The sequence below is a fragment of the Herpailurus yagouaroundi genome, unplaced genomic scaffold, assembly GCF_014898765.1.
Source record: "Herpailurus yagouaroundi ecotype Mexico unplaced genomic scaffold, PumYag 187, whole genome shotgun sequence".
In the NCBI taxonomy this organism is placed as follows: Eukaryota; Metazoa; Chordata; class Mammalia; order Carnivora; family Felidae; genus Herpailurus; species Herpailurus yagouaroundi.
Window position 1 is genome coordinate 162,585 of NW_024412418.1, and position 22,954 is coordinate 185,538.

Here is a 22,954-nt window from a genome sequence, read left to right on the forward strand (position 1 = left end):
GGGGGGGTCCCTGCCGCGTGTGCCCCCTGCCCGCGGCGGAGGGGCCCCCTGTGGCCCGAGGACGGGCGAGCCAACTCGGGGCGGAGGTGGAAGGACACCCGGCGGGGGGCGGTCGGGGGTCTCCGGGAGGGTGGGGACTGTGAAGGGTGGGCGGCAGACCTTCCCCGGCGGGACGGCGCCAATTCCTAGCTCCTCTGGAGCGCCAGTGAGGAGGGAGGCAGCGGGGGGTGCAAGCCAGAGTAAGTCTGGGGGGCGCGCCTGGAGGAGGGGGCCCCCAAGCCTGGATGAACCTTTGGAAAGCAGTGCAGTGGGAGAAAGGGGGCCGAGTCTCTGCCAAGGTCGCTAGTAAGTTGATGGAGCTCCATCTGGGGCTGCTGGCTCCGGCCTGGCTCGGAGGTGTGGGGTGGGACCTCCTTGCGGGCCGAAGGGGGCGGCACAGCCGTGGGGCCCGGCTTGGTGGCCCCAGTCCCCGTGACTGTTTATTGGCTGTCAGGGGTGATCCCAGTCTCTGGCCCACCTGGCGTGGGACCCCTGCCCTGGCCGTGCAGAAAGCCTGTGGTCTTGTCAGGAACTTGGGCAAACACTTCCTCTTCCCCATAGCCTGGAAAGGCCAGGTCCTGGAAGAGATGTGGCCAGAGTGGGGTGGGTTGTATTCCTGTCAAGAACTGGGCCAACTGGGTGGTCCCAGGACAGGGCCCCTTCCCAGCCACAGCTGGGGAGTGAGGGAAGCCTCTCGGGAGACTGGCAGGTTGGAGAGGTTTCTAATGTGGGCTGGGTCCACTTTACTCCAGGTGCCCAGCAAAGCTGGAGCTGAGATGCTAGGGAGTTGTGGGGCTTTGTCCCCAGCAGGGGGTGCTGAGAGAAAGGGCTCCTGGTAGGGGTGAGGTGTGGAGAGGGGTGAGACTCTTAAAGGGCGAAAGTTGAAGCGGAGCCTGTGTGTTCTTTGGAAACGTAATCACCACACCATGACCACTACCACCCCCACCCCGCCCAAGAAGAGTGAGTTTCCGGAAAAAGTGGTTAATGTGGAACCTGGTGAGATTAGCGCAATCCTTGCCTGAGGTTAACTGTGTTTAAGGGGCAGCCTAGTCTGGAAGAAGCTTGTGACCCCACGTGTTGGGGCCACCCAGGCAAAACACAGTCGCTGAGTTGCTGTGTGATCTTGAGCGTATGGCCTCACTTCTCTGGGTCTCTGGATGAAATGAGCAGGTGATCCAGGCGTGATCCAGGCCCAGAGTGCTCTTCCCTGGAGGCATCCAGGCCAGGGCCAGACAGACAGGGCTGGGAGCCGTCAACAGATAGACGCTCTCTTTAAAGACAAAGTCAAAAAGACTCCAGGTCTTGGAGAAGACCCCTAGTCCGGCCTCCCTGCCATATTTCCAAGAGCCTTCTGGATGAACCAGGCTGCCAAGCTGACCTCCCCACGCCATGATCCTCAGTATAGCTCACCTTTTGCATGTACGTTTGGACCCCTAGGGCCTCAGGTACAGAGCACCTAGCAGGCGCTTTATAAATGCAGATGGAAAGCATAGGGGGCAGAAGGAGGAGCTGGACCTGGAAATGAGAGGCAGAGTTTTGGGGTTCCCCTGAGCACTGCATTTTTATGGACTCCCCTCCCCCGACTTGGATATTGGAGGCAGGGACTGAAGAAGGATCAGGGGCCAAACTGCCAGCATCCACTGGGGGTCTGGTGTCCTGGAAACTCATCCAGACCCCAGCAGGAGCTGGAAGGGACCCTGCTTGGGGTCACACTTGCCCACGTAAGTCTGACTGAGCTGCTTGGGCTTGTGGCCTCCAGTGGCTCATGACAGTCTGGGTAGGTATATATTTGGGCCCTCATTCTAGAGTATGAGTCGGGGATCAGGAGTCAGTGGCCCTGGCTAAGCTGTCAATGTCCCTGGGGTTTCGTTTTCTCATCGGTAGGTGAGGAATAGCAGCTGTTGATGGCTGGGTCCTGGTGCCAGTTCGCCCCCTTGGCCCCGGACCCAGGGCTGCTCTCCTAGGGTGGGTGGCAGGGGCAGGACTCTGCAGGAGCTCAGGCAGGCCCTCTTCCTGGGGACTCCGTGAGCAGGAGCCCTGAACTCTGAACCCAGAGGCAGCTCCCCCATAACTGGGATACTCCCCTCCCCGTTTCCCACAGTTTCCCACGTCCACAGTCTTGGTGGCCAAGCCTGCTCTGAGGCAGTGAGGACAGCATCTTGGGTATATCTGCGGCTGACGTGGTGCTGGGCACTTGGGGCTCGGTCAGCAAAGACCAGAAATTGAGTTCTGGGCTAGTTTTCTGCCGCTAAGCGGCCACATGCCATTGGTCTAGCCCCCTGGTCTCAGTTTCCCTATCTGACAGATGGGGCCAATCATACTTCTCTCTAGGGAGGGCCAGTCTCTGACTGACCCCTCAGGAATGAAACAAGCCCCCCCCCCCAACCTCCCAGGGATGGAGGACTGTGTCCTAGCAGGCAGGACCCTGGGGGGGGGGGGGGGCGGCGCTCCAGGGCTGCACATAGGCTGTGTGGCCTTGAGCAGGTCACTTAACTGCTCTGGGTGTTGTTACCCTACGGGGCTTGGATCTGGGAGCCCCTGCCGGTTGGGTTGGGCCGAGGTCACAGGGGTCTACAGGCTCGGACTTCCTCCGAAGTATGGTCTGGGGGCTTCAGGAGCAGGAGGGCGGGCCTCCTCCCTGGGCAGCAGTCATTCACCTTTCCCAGCTGCTTCTTCCGGGGAAGCTCTCCTGGATCTAACCAACCCCGCCCCCCCACCAGCCCCTGCCCCCTCAACCGGTGGAGCTATATTTCCTGCACTTGTGTGGAGCTCAGACCCTCATGAGAATCCTGCTTGTCCTAGACTCTCCCCAGGTCTGCCCAGGATTTGTGCCCAATAGGGTGGTGGAGGAGGGGGAGCAAAATGAGTTAGAATGTGGTCCGAAGGGAGCTCCGTGTGCAGTCATGCAGATTGGGTGGATCGGGGCTGGTGGGGTGCCTAGCACACGATGGGCGCTCACTATATATCTATTGGACTTTCAAGGTCATAGGGCGTCAGATTCTACTAGGACTAAGCAGGAGGATGTGAGGCATGTGCTGTGTGCCCCCTTGCTCGGCGCCCACCCTCCCAGGCCTTGTGTTGGCTCCCAGTGGAGACACGGGGCTGGATTTCTTGTCTGGGCTGGGACCGGGTTGGCAGCCCTGGGGCTGTGGCGGGGAACGGTTTGCTTGGTCTGGTCCACCGGGTTCAGGTGTCCAACCTCCCTGCTTTCCATCCCGAGGCTGTTGCTGACCTCCGCCCTCCCGCTCTGTTTCCCCCTTGCACCTTCTCTCCCCGCCCCCCACCCCACGCTGGCGTCCCACTCAGTTTGCAGGCCTGGCCTCCTGCTCCTATGTATGAAATATATGACACCCTTGTCCTGTTCTTCTGGAACCTTCCCTTCTCAACCCTGGCAGTGGCTGCTCCTCAGACCTCCAGGCTGGCTCTCTGGCCCTAGGCACTGCAGTTTTGTTGTTTTTTTTTTCCCCTGTCCCTCTCTCCAGCCCCAGGTCATGCCACAGTCCCCCCAGCCCTGAGTCTTTTGTGTCTGCGTGGCCTGTGCACAGCCCCCTCCCGGCCCACAGACTTCCTCAAACCCCATCTGCATCCCGCCCCACTTCTCCAAAACCACCATTCATCTTTCCTCCCGTCTGGATTTTTCCGGCTGACGCGTCACATGATGCGATAGAGCTGGGACTCTGGGTTCAGTTCCCACCCTGTCACTTTTTGGCTGTCTGTTCCGGTCAGGTCGCCACCCCTCTCTGAACATCACGTGCCTCATCGTCCAAAGCGGGCTAGGGAGAGCATCTCCCTGCCGCGGCATCGTGAGGTTGGGACTCGAACACAGCTTGACGGTTTGGAGCTGTAGACTTAGCCCCTCTCTGTCAGCTCAGCCTGGCCGGGCTTGCTGGCTAGTCAGGGAGCCTCTGCAGGAAGCCTTTCCTGGGACCCCCCGCGGCCCCCAGACCAGAGTCACCTGGCTGTCAGCCTCGGTGCCCTCAGGGCTTACGGGAACACCTGTGGGTGCATGAGCACGAGTCTGAACTGGGCCCCTGTGCCGTGGCACCACCCTGTAGACCGGATCAGCCGAAGCCACCCTGTTGGCCCCCGGGCGGATGCTAGCGGTCCCATTGTGTCCCGGTGGTCCCAGCTCTGCTCCCTCCAATTCCAGAGCCTCCCTAACCAGCTCCTTCCAGCTTCTTTAATGAACCTGTCATGCCCATCAGCACAAGGATCTTTAATTCAAAGAGGTGACCTGGGCCCTGGTCAGTGGACAGGGAGAGACCGCGGGGCAGAAAGACCTCATGGCGGGCCGGTTGGGCCGGAGATGGGAAGAGGTATGCAGGATCCTCGCTGGGCCCTCCTGGCCCCTGGGAGTGACCTCTGCACAGGCCCTCCTGGTCCAGTGGGGGTTTCCGGGTGACTGAAGACCATAGGATCCAGGGGACCTGATTCTCATTTTGCCGTTTTTTGTGGATGGAGACAAAGCCATGCCGGCTGGCCTAGGGCAGGATTGGCGGGGGTGAGGATTGCTTTACTGCACCCCCACCCCCTTGTGTGTTTCCTGGGGAAGTGACCCAGTGGGGCCTTTCCTGTATAAACTGTCGTGGGCTCCGGGCAGTGGAGCCGGTTCAGGATGGAGGGTGTTGGATGCTCCCACTTTCCTCTGACCTTGACTCTTACTATCTCCTGCCTCTAACCCCTTCCCAGGGGCCCCTGCAGCGTATTGTGGATGCTGGACTCTGTTTCTGCGGGGAATGGGGACGGAAAAGGTTCCAACAGAGGGCCGTGGACCAGGGCTGAGGGGCGGGGAGGGGGTGCGGTGTGGTAGCCCATGCCTGTCCAAGGAGTGCAGGTGGTCCCATTGAGGTTTGCCAGCCTTTGGTTTGGAATGCTAAAGTGTGTGAAGCTGGGGCTGGACCTGTGGGGCCTAGGGCCCCTCCTGAAATTTCTGAGTCGCCTCACAGCCTAGAAGTGTGAGGGGAGGGCCTACAGATTCAAGCGTCCCTTCCAGTACCGAGGTGGGTGGGGGCGGGGGGTGTCTTTCCTGAACCCCTGGCCCCGGCATTGGGTGGTTCGTGACTACGGGGTGGACGTGTTCTTCATATGCTTTCGGCCATTAGGATTTTTTGAGTTGGGCTTTTTCACTGGGGAAGCCGGGGGCGGGGAGGATGGGAGATGGGTAGTGGGGAGGCCACTGTTGCCTCTGGCTGGCTGCAAAAGAGGGCCCCCATCCTTCCCGGCAGGGGGCTGAAGTGAGAGCCTGTTGGGAAACTAAGGGGGGGCAGTCCAGCCATAACCCCAGCCCATGCCCTTGGGACCAGCAGGAGAGTTAGTGTCTTTCACTCGGGCCCGGGGCCCAGACCACACTGGTGGCCCTCGTGGGAGGGGCTGGAGGTCTTTTTCTCCTCGGCGGGGACATGGCTGATGTGTGGGGTGGTCCTTGCAGAAGGAAAGGCACTGGGGCTGGCTGTCTGAAACCTGGAATCCTGCCTGGGTCACCCCCACCCTTGGCCCACAGTTCTCACCCATCCTGTTGAAACGTGCAGTCCTCGAGTTGGGGTCTGCCACCCGTCCCCCCACCCCCAAGCCTGAGTGACTATGGCCATCCTCTCTCACCTGAAGAAATGGCACTGGGCCCGGGGCCCCCAGACTCTCAGCGGGAAGGACCTCCCTGAGGCCTGCGGTTTCAGCCGCGGGACCCAGAGCCCGGGCAGGCACAGTAGGGGTATCTGCCAAATGTGGCCACGGACGGCACGGTCTTTACGTGGTGCTTCTCCAGTGACTCTAGGTCGTTACCCCCGTCCCACAGGTGGGAAGCAGCTTCAGAGAACTTTGGTGACATTCGCAGGGGCTGGCGCGTACCCCCGCTCAGAGCCTGGCCTGGACCCTGGCTTTGCCCTCCTGGGAGGCAGTGTCTGGGCCTGAGCAGAGGCTGAGAAGTTGGTCGGGCCAGAACTGGGTCAGATTTCCCTGCTGCGGCAAGGAGTCGTCTCCTGAGTCCACCCGGGGCCTTGTAGACCTTGACCCTGAGGCTGATGCAGTGATTTCATACTCACCCCCCCCCCCACCCGGTGGGGGCTTCAGGCTGAAGACCTGGCTGCCCATCCTGCACAGCCACCCACCAGCTGTGTGAACCTGGGCAAGTTCTGCACTTCTGTAGACTCTGTCCCTCATCTGTGGGATGGGGACAGTCCCACAAATGCTACTGAGAGCCCTAAATGAGAGGGCATGGGCAGAGTATCCCAGCATCTGGCATGGTGGGAGTCCCCTGGGTGCGGACCCCAGCCCAGGGCCGCCATAGTGCTGCCATAGCCCCTCCTCGAGCCTCAGGGACCCCTTGCCAACGAGACTCTCCCCCACCCCCAAGGGTATTAGGAAAGATCTTTGGCATAAACGCTGTTGATGGAGTAACAGATGTGTTTTCCCACTTCATCTATCAGTCCCCGGTCCCTGCCAGGCAGGACTCAGCCAAGGAACCATGAGGCCACACTCTGGGCCAGTTCCAAAGCCTAGGGCAGGCCAAACTAGGTGCCTGGACAGGGCCACGTGAAGGGCTGGGAATGGGCTCATTGCGGGGGTCCCTGGGTCCCCAGCCCCTTTGTGTTACCTGGGAGGGGCACCGACATTCAGGGGCTGCTTGGTGACCGTGCCGGGGTCCAGATGACAGGGAGGAGCAGCTGATCCCCAGTCTTGCCTTTCACACTTTCCCCTCAGCAATCCTGAGTCTCACGACCCCTTGGCCTCGTCTTTCCTCCCTCCTGTGTGGGCCCCGCTGAGCCCCCTCCCCTCCACTTCCCCACTGTTATCAGTGGCCTGGCCCAGCCACTCACCCTCAGCCCAGCCACCGACGCTCAGAAGCTGCTGGCTCAGGAGCTGCCAGCTTTTGCTGACTGAGCGAGTCCAGAGGTGCTGTCTTGGCACAAACCAGTGCCGGCCGGGCCCTCTCCCTTCCTGCCTCCCTCCCTCCCCAGGGTCTGTTGCAAAGTGAGGGGTGTGGATGGACAGTGGGGGGTGGGGGACAGAGGCTGATGGCCCCCTCACTACCTCTAGGGTCTTCAACTTCAGGGAGAGAAGGATCCTGAGGCCCAGAGAAGGGTGTTTGCCTGAGCTCACAAGGCAGACCAGCGGAGAGAGCCCAGACTGCTCCCCACAGGGAGCAGGAAGACAGTCCGCCTGGCCTGGGCTATTTGGCAGAACTTTCCTACCTCAGCAATGCCTGCCCTGGCTGGGTCCTTCCTCTCCCTGCCACCCTAAATGGGGTATAATTTGCATAAAATTTGCATTGCCGATAGCCAAGAAGGCGGTTCCCATTTAAGTGCCTCCTGGGTGCCAAGGTTTTATGCAGGTCACATCCATCCAGTGACCCTGGAGGTAGGGCCATTGGGATCCTCCCCACTTTGTAGAAGTGGAAACTCAGATTCTCAGCACTGGTGCATTTCCAGTCTTCTGCTGGACAGATAAACTGAGCACCTACTGTGTGCCAAGCTCAGCCCTAGGCCCTGAGCTAGAGAGGGTGGTTGACAAAGGTGAGTGAGTCGGGGCTTTGCTCCCAGGTGACCTCATGTTTGGTCCTTCTGCCCTTGACAGCCTCACGGGTAGAGTCCCTATTTTACAGAGTAGGCCGGGAGTGGCAGGTGCGCTGTCCAGGGTTGGTGCCTGGGCTCAGCTCTGGGTCTCAGGACCCCACCCTGTATTTGCTGTTTGCCTCGCAGCCAGCCCCACCCAGACGAGGGCCACCCGCCGCCCCTTGAGGCTGTCCCCGCCCCCTGGAAGAGCGTGGGCCCCTGCAAAAGCCACAGGACGGAGTCCCCAAGAGGCCTGGCGGAGACCCCTGGAGGGGAGGAGGCCCAAGGTGAGGAGGGCCCTGCGGCCGCCCCGCTGGATGTGCTCCGCCTGCGAAGCTCTTCCATGGAGATCCGCGAGAAGGGCTCAGAGTTCCTGAGGGAGGAGCTTCACAAAGCCCAGAAGGTGGGGGCTCAGAGGGCAGCGGGAGGGGCTGCGGGGACAAGGGGCCCGCCTGGAGGAGCTGTGGGCTCTCCCTGGGCACCCAGAGAGATTGTGCACCTGCCAGGGCTGGCTGCACGGAGGCCTGTGCTGGGCGTGAGGGAAGCACAGAAGAGAGTTCTGCTTGTGACTTTTGAAGGACTTCTAGAAGTCTTGACTTCTCTGAAAGCCTGTCCTAAGCTCTAATAGACTGGCGGGTGGGGCTTCAACATGCCACAAGCTAAATGGAAAATGCATCATAAACTGTAGGACAACAGAGGAAGGGCGGTCGGGGCCCAGAGGCCCACGTAAGATGACCCTGGCAATGGAGCCTGATCGGGGCGGGTGGGGGGAAGCGGGGTGCCTGGTCCCATCCATGCCAGGCCTGGGGCCCCTGTGGGGCTCACAGCCACCCACCTGGAACCCCTCCCCCTCCCCAGGAGCTGAAGCTGAAGGACGAGGAGTGTGAGCGGCTGTCCAGAGTGCGGGAGCAGCTGGAACGGGAGCTGGAGGAGCTGACAGCCAGCCTGTTTGAGGTGTGGTGGCCGGCTTGGCGGGGGCGGGGGGTGGTTGCAGGGTGGGGAACGCTGCTGCTGGGTGTCCGCAGGCCCCTCTGCACTCACACGGAGCCTGCCTTCTTCCCAGGAAGCCCACAAGATGGTGCGAGCAGCCAACATGAAGCAGGCAGCGTCGGAAAAGCAGCTGAAGGAGGCGCGGGGCAAGGTGAGGGCCCCCGCGTGCTTCGAGCCACACCCAGAGCTCCCGCCCTGCCCCGCCAGCCCCCAAGAGCGCTGGGCTTTCGCCACCCGGTGGGACCCCGGCGTGTTCTCGTGGGTGGCGGGGATGGTTAGACCACGGCCCAGGACGTCGAGGCAGAGGTGTCTGAGACGACACAGCTCCCCGGGGACCCCAGCAGCGTTCGCACCGCACCAGAGACCTTTGCGGGGCCTCACCAGGGCAGGGAGGATCCCATGGGCAGTGTAATTTCTCCTGCCTCCTTCCATAAGCCCTTTACAAAGCAGAAACCCCAGGCTGGCTGTGGGAGCCTGGGCCGGTAGCTTCCTCTCTTGGAGTCTATTTGCACATCTGTAAAATGCGAGGGCTGTGTGGTTCCTGGCTCCTGAGGGCCCCTCAGTGGGAAGCCCGGCCAGCTCCCAGACAGGTGCACGTCACAGAGCCCTGACGTACAGTGTGACCTCAGGCAGGCCGCGTTTCCTCTCTGAGCCTCAGTTTCCTTAGCTGGGAAATGGGTGTGTCAGTCCCCCCTTCAAAGGCCATTCCAAGGGTAACAGCAGGGGTCGGGTACTAGTCACTGCCGGGACAGGCTGTCCTGAGCCGGGGCGGCAGGCAGGGGCAGCCTGGGCAGCGTTAGCCCTGGACTAAGGTTGACATCCACCTCACCCCGGCCAGATCGACATGCTGCAGGCAGAGGTGACAGCCTTGAAGACACTGGTCCTCACGTCCACACCGGCCTCTCCCAACCGCGAGCTCCACCCACAGCTGCTGAGCCCCACCAAGGCCGGGCCCCGCAAGGGCCACTTGCGCCATAAGAGCACCAGCAGCACCCTCTGCCCCGCCGTGTGCCCCGCTGCCGGACATACCCTCACCCCGGACAAGGAGGGCAAAGAGGTGAGGGGCGGCGGGCGGGCGGTGGTGGACGCGGGACAGGGAGACAGTGCCCAAAGTCCCCCAGGCAGTGGGGCCCAGTGGAGAGGCCTGACCCCTCACAGTGTGACCTGGAGCCTGGCCTGCCCTCTCTGGGCCTCTGTGTCCTCTGGGAGGGCTGGGCAGGTTTCTGTGATAGGAGGTTTGGGCCTCGGCCTCTGGGTGTACCACGTGGGGGGCCTGATAGGCCCTCCAAGCCCCTCTAAGCAGTAGGTGATGTTCTGTGCGCCTGAGGCTGGCCTTGGCCTGAGGGCCTGCCTTGGGTGGGGGGATGGGGGAGTTCTGCTTGGAGACACAAGGAGGCCTCGGCCTAAGGAGGCCACTGCTGGGCCTCTGGGGACAGGCTGCTTGGACTCTGGGCGCCCACAGCCCTGACGCCCAAGACCGTCTTGGGGCATCCCTGGACTCGAGGGTCCTCGACACCTTCTGGCTCAGGTGCCTAGACAAGCATAGCATTTGGGAGCTGTCTCCCTCCCCGCCTGGGTGGCTGGGTGCGTGGGCTGCTTGGTCCAGGCTGGGCAGCGGCCACAGGTCCTTGGCCACATGTCCTTTGGCGAGTGAGGTCACCTGTCAGAGCCTCAGTTTCCTCACAAAAGTAGGGCCTCCTGGGGCTATGGGGCGCTGACGAGACCTGGATGTCAGGAGCTCGGCTCAGGGCTGCACCCGGCGAGCCCTACAAGGGCTGTCGTGGGATTCTGTTTCCTGTGGTCTTTGACACCAAGGCAGCCCCCAGCCCGCTCCTGCCCTATGTCTCTGGAGCCTCCAGGGAGGAGGTGCGGGCCAGGCCTCTCTCCCTCCCCCCACTTCCGAGCTCTCAGCTTCCGACTGAACACTAACATCTCCTTCCTCCCGTCTGTCTCTGTGCACCTGTCTGTCTGTCCGTCCGTCTGCCCTGCCCACCCAGCCCGGGCTGGCCCCCCTCCTCTCCCTGCTCCTCTGCGTGGTCCCCAGCAAGGCTGTTCACCTCACCTACGAGCCGGCTTGGCAGCTCCTACCTGGGGAGCCGCCCACGGCCCCCACCTCCACCTCTGCTACCTCTCTCTCCTTTTCCCGACAGGTAATGGCCGCAGAGAGGGGCCGCCCCTCCGTCCCCCACCCGCAGCCTCACTCACACTGCACGTGCCCCAGGGCGGCCAGCGGGTCGCCTCTCCAGAGCAGGAGGCCCGCGTGTGTTCCCTCTGTGTGCCTGTGTCTGTGTGTGCCGTGGTACCTGTGTGTACGGGGAGGGGGGCGGGGGTCCCGCGGGGCCACTTTTCAACTTCTCCCCCTCCAGGAGGCAGCGAGGGTCTTCAGGAAGGGGCCCTGGACCCAAGTAGAGGCAGGAAGCTAAAAGCACACTTGGATGTGCAAGTTTGAGTTCTGAGGTCTTTGGGGCGAAAGGAAGGAGGCCGTCCTTCCTCGGGACTCAGCTTCCCTCCCTGGCCACTGGGGACAGACTCGCAGGCAGGCTGGGGCCCGTCCGGCAACGTCCCCGCCTCCCCACCGCTGTGGGCTCTGCCCATCCCGACCATGCTGCCTCTCCCCCCCACCCAGCGCCTTGACCGCTGCGCCCCGCTCACCCTCCCCCACAGGTGGACACGACCCTGTTCGCAGAGTTCCAGGCCTGGAGGGAATCCCCCACCCTGGACAAGTCCTGCCCCTTCCTTGAAAGGGTGTACCGGGAGGACGTGGGCCCCTGCCTCGACTTCACCATGCAGGAGGTGAGGCAGGGCAGAGGGTGGCTGACCCTGGGCCCAGCGCCTCAGCCAGAGGTCAGCCCCTCACTGCTCCACCTGCTGCCCCGCTTTGTTGCAGCTCTCGGCGCTGGTACGGGCCGCCGTGGAGGACAACACGCTCACCATCGAGCCCGTGGCTTCGCAGATGCCGCCCACGGCGAAGGTGGCCGCGGTGGAGTGTGGCAGCACCAAGTACGTTCAGCGCCCTTCCCCCTTCCTTGTGCACTTGAGAGAGCCACACCTAGCCTTGAGCTCTGCCGAGGGGGTGGCCAGGGATTGAGCCTCAGGCCTGCCTGCGGAGGGTCCGGGTGTGGGACCCGAGAGGAGCAGGGGCGGGGGGTGGGCTAGAGTGCAAAAGCACGGTGGCTGCCATCACCACCCCCCTCTCCCCCCCCCGCCCGGTCCTGTTCGGGGAGGAATCTTTGGCAGAAGTTGCTGCCTTTAGTCACGGACCCCCAGGCCATCCAGGGGGGTCTGGGAGCTGGAGTCTCCCTCTTCCCAGCCTGACAGACATCCCTCTCCCACCCCCAACTCTCTCTCCCACAATGGGCTCTGGGCCCCGACTGACATGTAAGTGAAGTCATTTGTTGGCTCCCCTTCTGCTAATAAATAACCAAACAGCCCTCATGTCTTGGCTTTCCTGCTACTCAGCTGGCATCGAGCAGGGCTCGCAGCAGAACAAAATAGCCTTGGTAGAGCAAGGGGCAGAGACAGGGAGCATTTTCCCTTGGCAGCCCAGGATTTGACCTGCCAGGGAGGCCCCTTGGGGAGAGTCTTGTCACTCATGGGAATATTTGAGCCATTTTGAAGGATGAGTGGCAGTTTGCCAAGTAGGGATGTGCCTTGCAGGCAGAGGGGACAACATGAGTGAAGGTGTGAGAGGCCACGGTATGAATGGAAGCATCACTGGGTTTGCAGAGCGGTGGCGTGGGTAGCGAGATGGGGCTGAGGCCACACAGGAGGGCCAGAGTGTAAAGGGCCTTGAATGAAGTTTGGGCTTTGACCCACTAGGCCAGCATTTCACAAGCTCATCAGTAGATGTACCCTGAAAAGAGGGTTGCCAAGTGCAGTCAGAGTCACAGTGAATCTGGAGGCAGCAAAGGCACTGATAAGTCCTGCACCCCAGGAGCCTACTTCACCTTCCTCTCCTCTGGATTCTCCATAACGGTTTCCTGGGCAGTAGCAAAGCAGTGGGGAAAGATGATGGGTTACATACGGGCTTTTGGAGGAGCCCCTGGCTGTAACGTGGAGCTGAGAGGATCCAGGCAAAAGGCCCCTTGCGAGGCCTAGCCTGGGGACTTGGTGACAGAGTGGAGGAGAGAGAAGACTCTTGTTTAGCTGGGGAGGGCATCACTGAGTCTGAGTGTCCCGATAAAGTAGGCGGACTGCAGAGAGTGGAGCTTTGGTACACCCGGCATGAGGTTGACTGAACTCTCCTGCCCAACAGTGGCGAGGTGAGGGCTTTAGGGGTGGGATCCAGCTTAGTTCCGAGATCTATCCCAGGGACTTCTAGGGCTGCCCCTTCCTTGGCCTGGCCCTGGGCTTCTTGGGAAGCTGGGGTCGAGGGAGGGGCTGCCAGGTCCCACCCCCCGTGTCTGTTTGCCTCTCCCTCCCTCTGTGCATCTTTCTGGCTGCTGCGTCCTGCCTGCGTGAGCTGGGTGGGCGAGCCTCAGCCAGCCTCCAAGGCCCCCTCTGCTTTCCTCTAGTACCTGTGCCCTGAGCGGGCTGGCTCGTGCCTGTCGCCACCGAATCCGGCTTGGGGACTCAGAGAATCACTATTACATCTCACCGTCCTCCCGGGCTAGGGTAAGTCATCTAATGGGAGTGTCACTTGGCTTCTCAGGGGCACATTGGGCTGGGGCTCCGGGCTCCAGGCCTGGGAGCACAACCTTGATCTGCAGAGCAGGGCACAGGCTCAGAGAGGTACAGAGACTGACTGGGGCCACACAGCCGAGCCTGGTGAATTAGTTTGTCATTACTGCAAAACAAATGACCATAAACTTAGTGGCTTAAAACAACACCTGTTTATCATCACGGTCTCCCTGGGGCAGGAGTCAGCCCAGCTTAGCTGGATCTTCTGCTCAGGGTGTCAGAGGCTCCAGTCAAGGGGTAGGCTGGCTGCTTCCTTCCTGGGGATAGTGGTCCTCTTCTGAGCTCCCATGGCCATCGGCAAGACTCAGTTCCTAGGGGTGAAGGACTGAGGGACCTGGGTGCTGGCCGAAACCTAACCATGGGAGTGACATTAGAGTTCAGGTTAAAGTTCCAGGCTCCTGACTCCCAGCTCAGGCTCTGGCCCCAGGCTCTTGAGAACGTTCTGAGGCACGTCTGTTACTCGAGCGTGACTGTCAGTGGCAGGTGCCACGAGGGCTCCGGGAATCCCAGCTTCCGTCCTCACATGCCAAGTGGCCCAGGCTGCGTCAGTGGACCTCACTGAGCTGGGGGCAGGGGTCGGGTGGTCCTCGTTCCTCTGTCCCCTCACAGACTGTGAACAGGACTGTAAGGAGCCAAAGAGAATGTGTGAGAAGGTTCTGAAGCTTGGCACAAAGGTGACACAGTGTGGGTGGGTCCTCCTTTAGGAACCATCTCCTGCCCTCAACCTACTAGAGGCTCCTCACAGGGATCAGAGTGGACAGATGGCCCCACTGCTGGGCAGCTTGTCTGGTTACGACAGCTCCCGCAGGGCGTCCAATGTGTTGTCCTGGCCACCCCCACGGCAGTGAGCTGAGCCCCATTTGCATATGGGGAGTCTATGCCTTAGGAGGGGGTATAGCCTAGACCTGGAGGCTCCCCATTCTGAACCCAGTCCCCCTTCGCTGCAGCCTCCGCCCCACGCATCTGTGCCCAGAGCCCTGTCCGGTGGCATTTTCCTGAGCCCCTCCAGGGCTCACCAGAAGGATCCGCGCCAGACATTCCGTGCCTGGCAAAACTACCTCTAGAACCTTGTTTCTTCCAGGCCTGCTATGTCTCTGCGTTGGGCAGAGCTGGGATGGGAGACGAGAAGGGTGTGAAGTTTCAGGATGTGGTCCCCACACTCCGAAGAGACCAAGGAGTGTGGAATCCACAGGGAGAAGAGATTTGTGTCCCCAAAGTGCAGCCCTGGGGAGAGAACCTCCCTGCTCGGTGCCACACCTCGTTCACCAGCCTCCTGCGGGGGCCCGCTGGCCACTGGGAAACACCACGGCCTGGCCCACAAGCTTCTCCTGCACCGACCTCTGCCCTGACCCCCCTGCGCCTGCTTCGTCCTGCTGGCCAGGATTCCTACGTGGTTGAGGGCCCAGGGGTGTTGTCCCCTCCCTGCAACTCTGGACCCTGTGGGTTCCCACACGCTTGACCTCCCTGCCCCCAGGCGCCGGACATTCAGTACAGGCTGCCGTGGGCACAGCTGCCAGCTACCCTCTGCCCTTTCTTAGGCTGAGTTCCCTAGAAGCTGAGCCCCGGACGAAGATTTTATGCTATTCTTAGGAGGCATGAATGCGGGATAGGGTGGGCAGAGGAGTGTCCGGCCTCAGCTGGAGTCTGGCTGCAATCTGATCCGTGGGGGCCCTGGAGCCCAGAGTGGGTTCCACCCTGAGGCAAGGGGGCTGACCTTTTATACACCGCATGTGGGCCAGTCACTGGCTGTGGCATGCAGGGGACGGGGGGACGGAGGGGCACCTAGGAGCCATTAGTGGACGGCCCTCTCAGTAGTGGGGAGAGGGGGCCCCAGCCTGGGGAAGGGGCCTGGGCAGGGTACCAGCAGCACCCTCCCTGCGGTATGTGAGTCTTCGTGGAAGGGCCAACTTGGGGTCTGCGGTGCCCAGCACAGGGCCCAACATGGAGCAGGCCTCAGGCCAAGCTGGGTGCTTCAGGCCTAGGGATCCAGGGCAGCCCCGGTGAGCAGCTCCGGATCCCCCTGTCCCGTCTGGCATTACCAGGAGCACAGGGCCAAGGCCTGGCTGGCCGGGGCCTCCAGCGCCCAGAGCAGGCAGGCCTGCCTGGGGACGAGTGTGGTTTCTAGGGCAAGCCACCTGGTTTCGTCTTCCAGCTCAGCCACTGACTGTTTCGTGGCCTCTATAATTGCTGTCCGGTGGCTTCATTCTTGGAGTCTCTGCTTTCCTCCTGGGTCAACTGGGAATGATAGGCATGTCTGCCTCACTCGGATACGCGTACCGGGTTAAACGCTAGCTGCTGCTATTGTTCTTCCCAGGAGCAGGACTAATACCACTGTTGGCAATTAAATTTGAGAGCCCAGTCCTGTGCCACTCAGGGAGCATTCGTTATCTAGCTTTGATGGAACGTGGGATTTGTGGCTCGGGTCTCCGACCTGCCCTGGCTCTTGGGGGGACCCTAAGCGTGAGGGCTGGCAGGTCACAGCCTCTTCACTTGTGTCCACAGATCACCGCAGTGTGCAACTTCCTCACCTACATCCGCTACATCCAGCAAGGCCTGGTGCGGCAGGAAGGTGAGCGCCCCCTGGTGGCCGGCGAGGGCGGCGCCTGGGAGGGATGGGGGCAGCGAGAGGGCGGGCCAGCATCTGAGGGGTCGACCGGCTGGGCTTTGCCCTGACAGAGGGGAGGACCCTGCCAGGGTCTGCCGGGTCCGGCTGCCTTCTCCCACCCAGCAACCTCTCCCAGGCCCCGGCCTGGGGCATCAGAAACCTTGCACGATGGGGTGTCCCTTGTGAATCTCCTCCCCGCTGGGGGTAACCTCCTCACGGCCGGTCGTTTGACACTGAACGCTGCCTCCCACTTCACTCTTGCCAGGGCTGGTCCTGCATCCACCTGTTATCCCCTTCAGCCCTATTCTGCAAGGTCTAGCTTCCCGCCCCTCCTCCAAACTCGGTTCCCTGCTGCCCAGTCCGTTTGGAGTCTGAGCCTCTCCTCCCCAGCTTGGGGGTCAAGGCCTTGGAGGGGATCTTGGGCTGAATCCATGGCTCTGCTGACTGCTCGGGGTCTCTGAGACCCCAAGGGTACGGGTTGGAAATCACCACCAAATGTGTGGCAGCGTGTTTGTGTGGGTGGGTGTCAGGCCGTAGGGGTGGTGTCACCTCTCCCACTGGTACGGTGCAGAGTGGGTTCAGCCCTCAACAGTTTGCAAGGCCTCAGCGTGGCGCTTGTAAGAGGTCCAGCCACTTACTGAGGTTATCTGTCCTGGGGGACCGGGGAGCCCTAGGGTACCTGCCAGCTGCCCTGCCCAAAGCTAGGGGACCGGGGGCTGGACCATCTGCCTGAGGTGACCCTGTCACTGAGCCCTCCACCTTCTCTCTGCCTACAGCGGAGCCGATGTTCTGGGAGATCACGAGGCTGCGGAAGGAGATGTCGCTGGCCAAGCTCGGCTTCTTTCCCCAGGAGGCCTAGGGCATGGCCGGAGCCTGGAGGGGGGCTCTGAGCCACAGCCAACACCTGCCCCGGCACAGACAGACAGGAAGACAGGGTCCTGGCGCCAGCCCTGAGCCAGAAGCCGAGCAGATGGACAGATGGCCAGGCCATGGAGGCCTTGCTGAGCCGGTACCAAATCTTCATCCCGGGAAAGACAGGACCTCATGAGCTGACCCTTCGCCCTTCCCCAGTGGCCCTACAGCCACCAGGAGACTTTCAAGAAGGCACCAAAGACCAAGGAGCTTGGACCCACACTCAGGGGCTCAGCACCCCCTTTGCAGGCCTGGGAGCTGCTGCTTGCAGTCACCTTGTTGCTGTGATGTCCTCAGAAAGGGCTCACACTGGGTGGCCTGACCTCCAGGGTATCTCCCACCTCGGTTCCCAAGCCCTGGGCCACCAGCACCCCCGTGTGGCCATCCCTCCCCCATTCCCGTGGGGGCAGTGCGGCCACAAGGGGCTGTCAAGGACTTGCACACCATCTGCTTGAGAACTACCCCAAACTGTTCTTAAGATGGATCAGGGCCCCTCCTCCCACCCTCGCACTTGACCTTCCCCCCCTCCTCCATCTGAGCCTTGTGCTCCTGGAGGCCCTGCCCCCACCACTGGAAGGATTAGGATACTTTGCTCCCGAAGTAAAATACAGACAGGGCCTCAGGACACCGTGTCTGTGTTCAGCTGTGGGTGGCCGTTCAGACAGTGGGGGCTGAGGTCGCCAAGCCCTGTACACAGGACCGGGGGAGGGTGGGCAGGACACAGGCCCCTCCTCGCCCCTCACAGCCCACTCAGGACCGGGGTCCAACCTGGACACATCCCTCACCGTGGCTGATTTCCTCCTTTGAATGGAATGTAACACGATCTCTATTTAATAAAGGAAGGCTTTGTTGGTAGAGGCTGGGCAGCCACGCGCCTTCACTCCTCCGCCCTGGGGCTCAGGCCAAGGCTTGGGCATCTGAAGGAATGAAACCAAATCCTTCCCTAGCCCGCCCTCGTGCTTGGGATTAGGCCCAAATCCTGAAGGGATTGCTGTAGGGAGTACCACTCGAGTCTTCTCCAGCGGGTCCAGTCCGTGGGGCTGTGGGTTAGCAGGGCCGATCCCCACCTCCTCTCCCCTGCGGGATGGCCTCCTGTGGGGAGAGTGGAGCCGTCTCAGGGGCACCTTGGGCAGGTCCCCCTCTGGTATCCCTGCCTATTTTATTATTTTTTTTAATGTTTATTTAGTTTTGAGAGACGGAGAGAGATAGACCATGAGCGGGGGAGGAGCAGAGAGAGAGGGAGACAGAGTCTGAAGCAGGCTCCAGGCTCCAGGCTCCAGGCTCCAGGCTCCAGGCTCCAGGCTCTGAGCTGTCAGCACAGAACCCGATGCGGGGTTCGGACCCACGAGCCGTGAGATCATGACCTGAGCCAAAGTCTGATGTTCAACCCACTGAGCCACCCAGGCTCCCCCTCCCTGCCTCTTTCTAATGGAAGGTTGGAGTTCACAGTCAAAACCTCAGGGCTGCTGGGTGTGAGTACAAGACAGTGGTGCGGGGATCGATTGGTGATGTCTGCAGGCAGCGCAGGCAGGCAGGCAGGGATATGACGGCTGTGGCCTTGCCAGCCACTCCCGCTCCTAGATGGTTTCTTCGCAAGGAAAAGTAGTCACAGGGTGGGCCTGGAGAGGTGTCTTGTGATTCCACATCCCCTCCCCACCTGTATCGGTGTGGGTCCAGGCCAGTGGGGGAGGGGGAGGGGCATAGCAGCCTCGGAAATCCGTGTGTGCTGGGGCTGGTGATACCTTGAAGGGGCCCCGATTAGCCTGAGGCCTCAGGGCCTCTCAGCTAGTAGATCAGGACTCTGTCAAGGCCACCCAACCCTGTCACCCTGTCCAGCCGCCAGCCTGGTCCCTCTTGATCTCCAGCCTCGCAGATTTCCTCCCATCCCTGCCCCCAGCTTCCATGGCCCCGGACAAGCCACACCCAGGGCCAAGGAGACACCAGACAACATTTCAGAGCCCTGGCAGCGGGTCCCACACCCCAGACTTGCTCTGCCTGGCCCTGTGATAGGATTTCCTGTCAGGCCTAGAGGGTTGTGGTGGGCAACGAGACGTGTGAGGGACAAAGGGACACGCAGTCTGGCCTCAGTATCTCCCAACAGTAGCTGATACTAACACATTTAACCCTCAGGGCTGTCCTGGGAGGTACCGTTTCCCCATTTTGCAGATAAAGCTCCTGAGGCACCGAGAGTTCACCCAGGAAACGGTGGCCCTAGATAGGAATGGATGAGACCAGCTCCAGAGCCGGTATCCTTTTTTTTTTCTTTTAATATTTATTTTTGGGAGAGCGCCAGTGGGGGAGGGACCGAGAGAGAAGGACGGAGCATCCGAAACGCGCCCTACGCTGACAGGCAGGCAGCGTTTATGGGGCTGAAACTCACGAGCCACGAGATCATGACCCGAGCCGAAGTCGGACACTCAACCCACTGTGCCACCCGGGTGCCCCAGAGCCAGGATCATTTTCCTAGACACCTGCCTTGTGCCTGGCGCTGGATTAGTCCTATTGTCCAGAGACGGAGAAACTGAGTGTCAGGCAGTGACAGAAGCGCATTTCCATCTAAGTTGGCTTCCCACGTTTTCCCCTGCTTACAGCCGCCCCCACCCCAGCTCTTCAGGCTTCTGGGGGTGCGCAGGGGCTCTCCGGAGGGGGCTCGCGGCTTTGGCTCTTGGAGTCGGGAGAGGATTAACCGACATCGGCCGTACGGGAGTTGTGCCTCTTAAGTGAATTTTCTAGATAACTCACTCGGGCCTCTCTAAGTGCTCCTGGTACATGTGGCCACCTCTTAAAAGCTAGCTCCAACCATAGCCATTGAGCCTGAGCCCAGCCACACGCTGGCCTTACGCACTGCTCTGCTGTGTCACAGTCTGCAATCTGCCAAGCCTGCCCTCATGTAATGCTGCCAGGATTGCGTACCCGGGCAATGGGCTCCTCTCTGGGCCTCAGTCTTCTCATCTGTGAGTTGGGAGAATGGGACTAAATGATCTTCGCAGCTCCCCCACCCCTTTCTCGTGTCTTTTATGGTGGCAAAAAACATAACGATTTACTAGTCTCTTTACCCACCCATCCCTTGAGGGGCATCTGGGTTGTTTCCACCCGTTAGCTACCGCGAATAATGCTGCGATGAATAGGAGAGCGCACTTATCTCTTTGAGACCTTGCTTTCGATTCCTTTGGCGATTTATACAGACAGGCGGGACTGCTGGGCGATATGTGGTAGTCCTGTCTTCAATTTGTTGACTTGTGTCTTCTACACCGTCTTCCACAGTAGCTTTGCCTTTTTACCATCTTGCCGGCAGCGCGGGGGGGGGGGGGTCCCGATTTCTCCACACCCTTGCCAACGCTTGCCACGTCGGTGTTTTTGGATAATGGCCACCCTCATGGCTGTGAGGTGATAGCTCACTGCGGTTGTGATTTCTAGCGCTCTGATGATCGGTGGTGTTGAGCATCTTTTCACACGCTCGTCGGCCACTTGTATGCGCCGCCTTCTTACTCAGGGACCTTCGGAGGAGCCTGTGCTATAGCGACGCCGTCAGGGACAGACTTTCGTGGCTGGTGGGGCCACAGCTCGTACGTGATTCTGTGGCCCTGGCCCCCTCAGACTGCACCCTTTGCCGAAGAGTTGTGTCCCGGGCCTGGTCCCCAAGCCCACGGTGTGGTGAACTTTAACTCAAAGCCAAGTTGCAAAGCTCTGACCTGTGTCTGCCGCCGAGCACGTGCCTGGGCCTGGTGACTGCTCTTGCCGGTAGGCCCAGAGCTTTTGGGGGTAAATTTGCCCGCTGGCCTGCCCGAGTCTCACTGGGCTCTAGGACAGTGGCTGGTGGTTCCACAGCGGGCGGAGACGCGAGTGTGTCCCACGAGAGGCCCGTGTGCCAGCTCGTGGCCAGGAGAGGCCCCGCAGGGGCCGGGACAGGGGCCAGCCAGTGGTTCGAGGGGCTCCCCTCAAACCTCAAGCACAAGCACAAAAACCCTCCCCCCAAAATGCTGCAGCTGGCCAGACCCTCCCTTGTCTTTCAGCTAGTTCTCCCCTCCCCCTGCCTAAACCCAGGGCCTGGCGGTGGCCCAATGGCAGCTCAGGAACGCCAAGTGGAGCCTCTCCCTTTCCAAGTGGTCTGAGAGGCTTCGAGATGCCCTGACATGGAGGGTGTGGGGACTGGGATAATGGAGTCTCAAGCTCTCCCAGACCCCCTGATTTTAGGAGCGTTGCAAAGTCCCCTGGGTGGAAGCCTGGAGTGGTCAAGCCACCGATGGAAGCCTCGAGGCCTGCAGAGAAATCACACGTGGGAAGCTGTTGGCTGGGTTATGAGGGAGAGACCCCCAGTTCAGGCCTTAGGGGACCACAGCCACAGGGGGCAGGGGAGCTCCACGACCTCTCTCTCCTTGCTGGGAGAACGTGGCTGGAAGGGTGGCACTGTCCTGAGCCCTGTCTCTGCTTTACCTCCTGGGGACCCTGTGCAGGCCTTCATCTTCCTCACCTCTCTGGGGGCAGCTGGGGCAAGGGGAGGTTCCAACCCACTCCAGTCCCCCAGCTGCCTTGCACGTGGCTGAGACCAGGGGAGTGGGGGAAGGGGTCAGCATTAGGGGAACATGGAGGGCTGCTAAAGATGCGGTGGGGGGGGGGGCATGCCCCTGGGGGGCGGCTGGATTTGGGTGCGGGAGCTTCAGGTCCCCTAAGAGCCTGCCTCGGCTATCCTGGTGCTTCTGTGCAAACCTGGTAGGGTTCTGCTGTCACCTCCCACCTCAGCCGCCAGCCACACACCTCTATCCACCCGGCCCCCAACACGCACGCATGCTCAGGGAGGCGGTTCAAGGAGGAGTCGGTGCTCAGGCCATCCAGGGCCATAGTGACCGCAAGGCCTGACCGGTCGTCCTGGCAACCGAATAGAGGTCTGGTGGTACCAAGGAGAACCCAGAAGCCCCTTCAGCCTTTCTTGGCAGCCTGGCCTCCTGCCCCACAAATTCCAGCTATCATGATATCCTACAAACTGTGAAACCAAGATAAAAAGTTAGTGTATCAGGGGCACCCAGGCGGCTCAGTCGGTTCAGCCGTGCGACTTCAGCTGGGGGCATGATCTCACGGTTCGTGGGTTCGAGCCCCGAGTCAGGCTCTGTGCTGACAGCTCAGAGCCTGGAGCCTGCTTCGAATTCTGTGCCTCCCTCTCTCTCTGCCCCTCTCCCACTCACACTGTGTGTGTGTCTCTCTCTCTCTCTCAAAACATAAATAAACATTAAAAAATAAAGTTACAAGAGAAATACCCTCAGTGTTCTCAAAGTGCATTCTCTGAGCCAGCACATCAGCATCACCACCCTTGGAACCCGTTCCAAATGCAGTTCTCTGCCTTCAGACCTGCCCTGCCGAATCCCACTCTGCGGGTGAGCCCAGCCGGCCTGTCATGACAAGCTGTCCCATGATTCTGATGCGGTCAAGTTTGATACCCACTACCCTGCCACATAACCTCAGCCTGATTTCATTTCACGTTGAGTGTGAACGCTTCGCTTTTAGGAACAGGTGTCTTTATCTCAAAAAAAAAAAAAAGAAAAAGAAAAAAAAAACCCAACAAAGTAATTTGGGGAGCCCCCTACACCCTCAAAAGGACTTGAATTTATTTAAGCCAAAAGCGGGGGAAGGGGACTGTAACAGGCAAGCCATCCAGCAGAGCACCCGTGAATGCCAGCGCCCCGCCCCCGACTCCGGTGCCCCCTTCTCCCCTTCCACGCCACCGGCCACCCTTCGGGATCCCAACCCTGCAGTTCCAACGGCCCCCGCAGACGGCCCCCGCGTGGGGCGGGTTGGCCCGGCCACGATCCTCAGCCCCGACGGCGGCCTCGTCGCCCCGCCGCTGGGGCGCCCCGATTGGCGGAAAGCTGTTTACAGTCGCCTCGAGGTAGCGTCCCCAACTCTGTGCGCTCAGGATTTAACGTTCCAGGACGCGTGGCTCGAAACCCCGTGTGCGCAGACTGTCGTTCCAAGCGCCGCCGGCGCAGACCTGGGCCCCGAGGGCACGCGCGGCGCCGGCCGAGGGTGTAAAGTCCCCGTCCCTCTCCCGTGTCCCCCGCCCCACCCGCGGGGCCGGGAGCCGACGACACCCCCGGCAGCGCCGGGCGTGGTGGCCGCGGCCCCCGCGGGCGGGGCGGGCCCCCTCCCCCCCCCTAGACGCCGCCCTCGCCGGCCCGGAGAGCCGCGC

At 61.1% G+C, this 22,954-nt stretch overlaps 1 protein-coding gene across 9 annotated transcripts in view; it reads left to right on the forward strand.

The window, feature by feature from the left end:
* The window catches only part of RAB3IL1 (RAB3A interacting protein like 1), a 42,766-nt gene extending 25,138 nt beyond the window's left edge, over nucleotides 1-17,628 (forward strand). For 7 of the 9 annotated variants that reach the window (XM_040494888.1, XM_040494890.1, XM_040494894.1 and 4 more), the window contains 10 exons: nucleotides 7,734-7,989; nucleotides 8,445-8,540; nucleotides 8,650-8,727; nucleotides 9,415-9,633; nucleotides 10,574-10,726; nucleotides 11,241-11,369; nucleotides 11,464-11,576; nucleotides 13,091-13,190; nucleotides 15,759-15,825; nucleotides 16,638-17,628. In XM_040494888.1, the coding sequence (XP_040350822.1) occupies nucleotides 7,734-7,989; nucleotides 8,445-8,540; nucleotides 8,650-8,727; nucleotides 9,415-9,633; nucleotides 10,574-10,726; nucleotides 11,241-11,369; nucleotides 11,464-11,576; nucleotides 13,091-13,190; nucleotides 15,759-15,825; nucleotides 16,638-16,720 (1,294 nt within the window). In that variant the 3' untranslated portion in view covers nucleotides 16,721-17,628. Of the gene's footprint in view, nucleotides 1-678; nucleotides 1,459-7,733; nucleotides 7,990-8,444; nucleotides 8,541-8,649; nucleotides 8,728-9,414; nucleotides 9,634-10,573; nucleotides 10,727-11,240; nucleotides 11,370-11,463; nucleotides 11,577-13,090; nucleotides 13,191-15,758; nucleotides 15,826-16,637 lie in introns of those variants that run through there. The other 2 variants (XM_040494895.1, XM_040494889.1) reach the window with 2 other exon arrangements.
* Nucleotides 17,629-22,954: the final 5,326 nt, after the last annotated feature.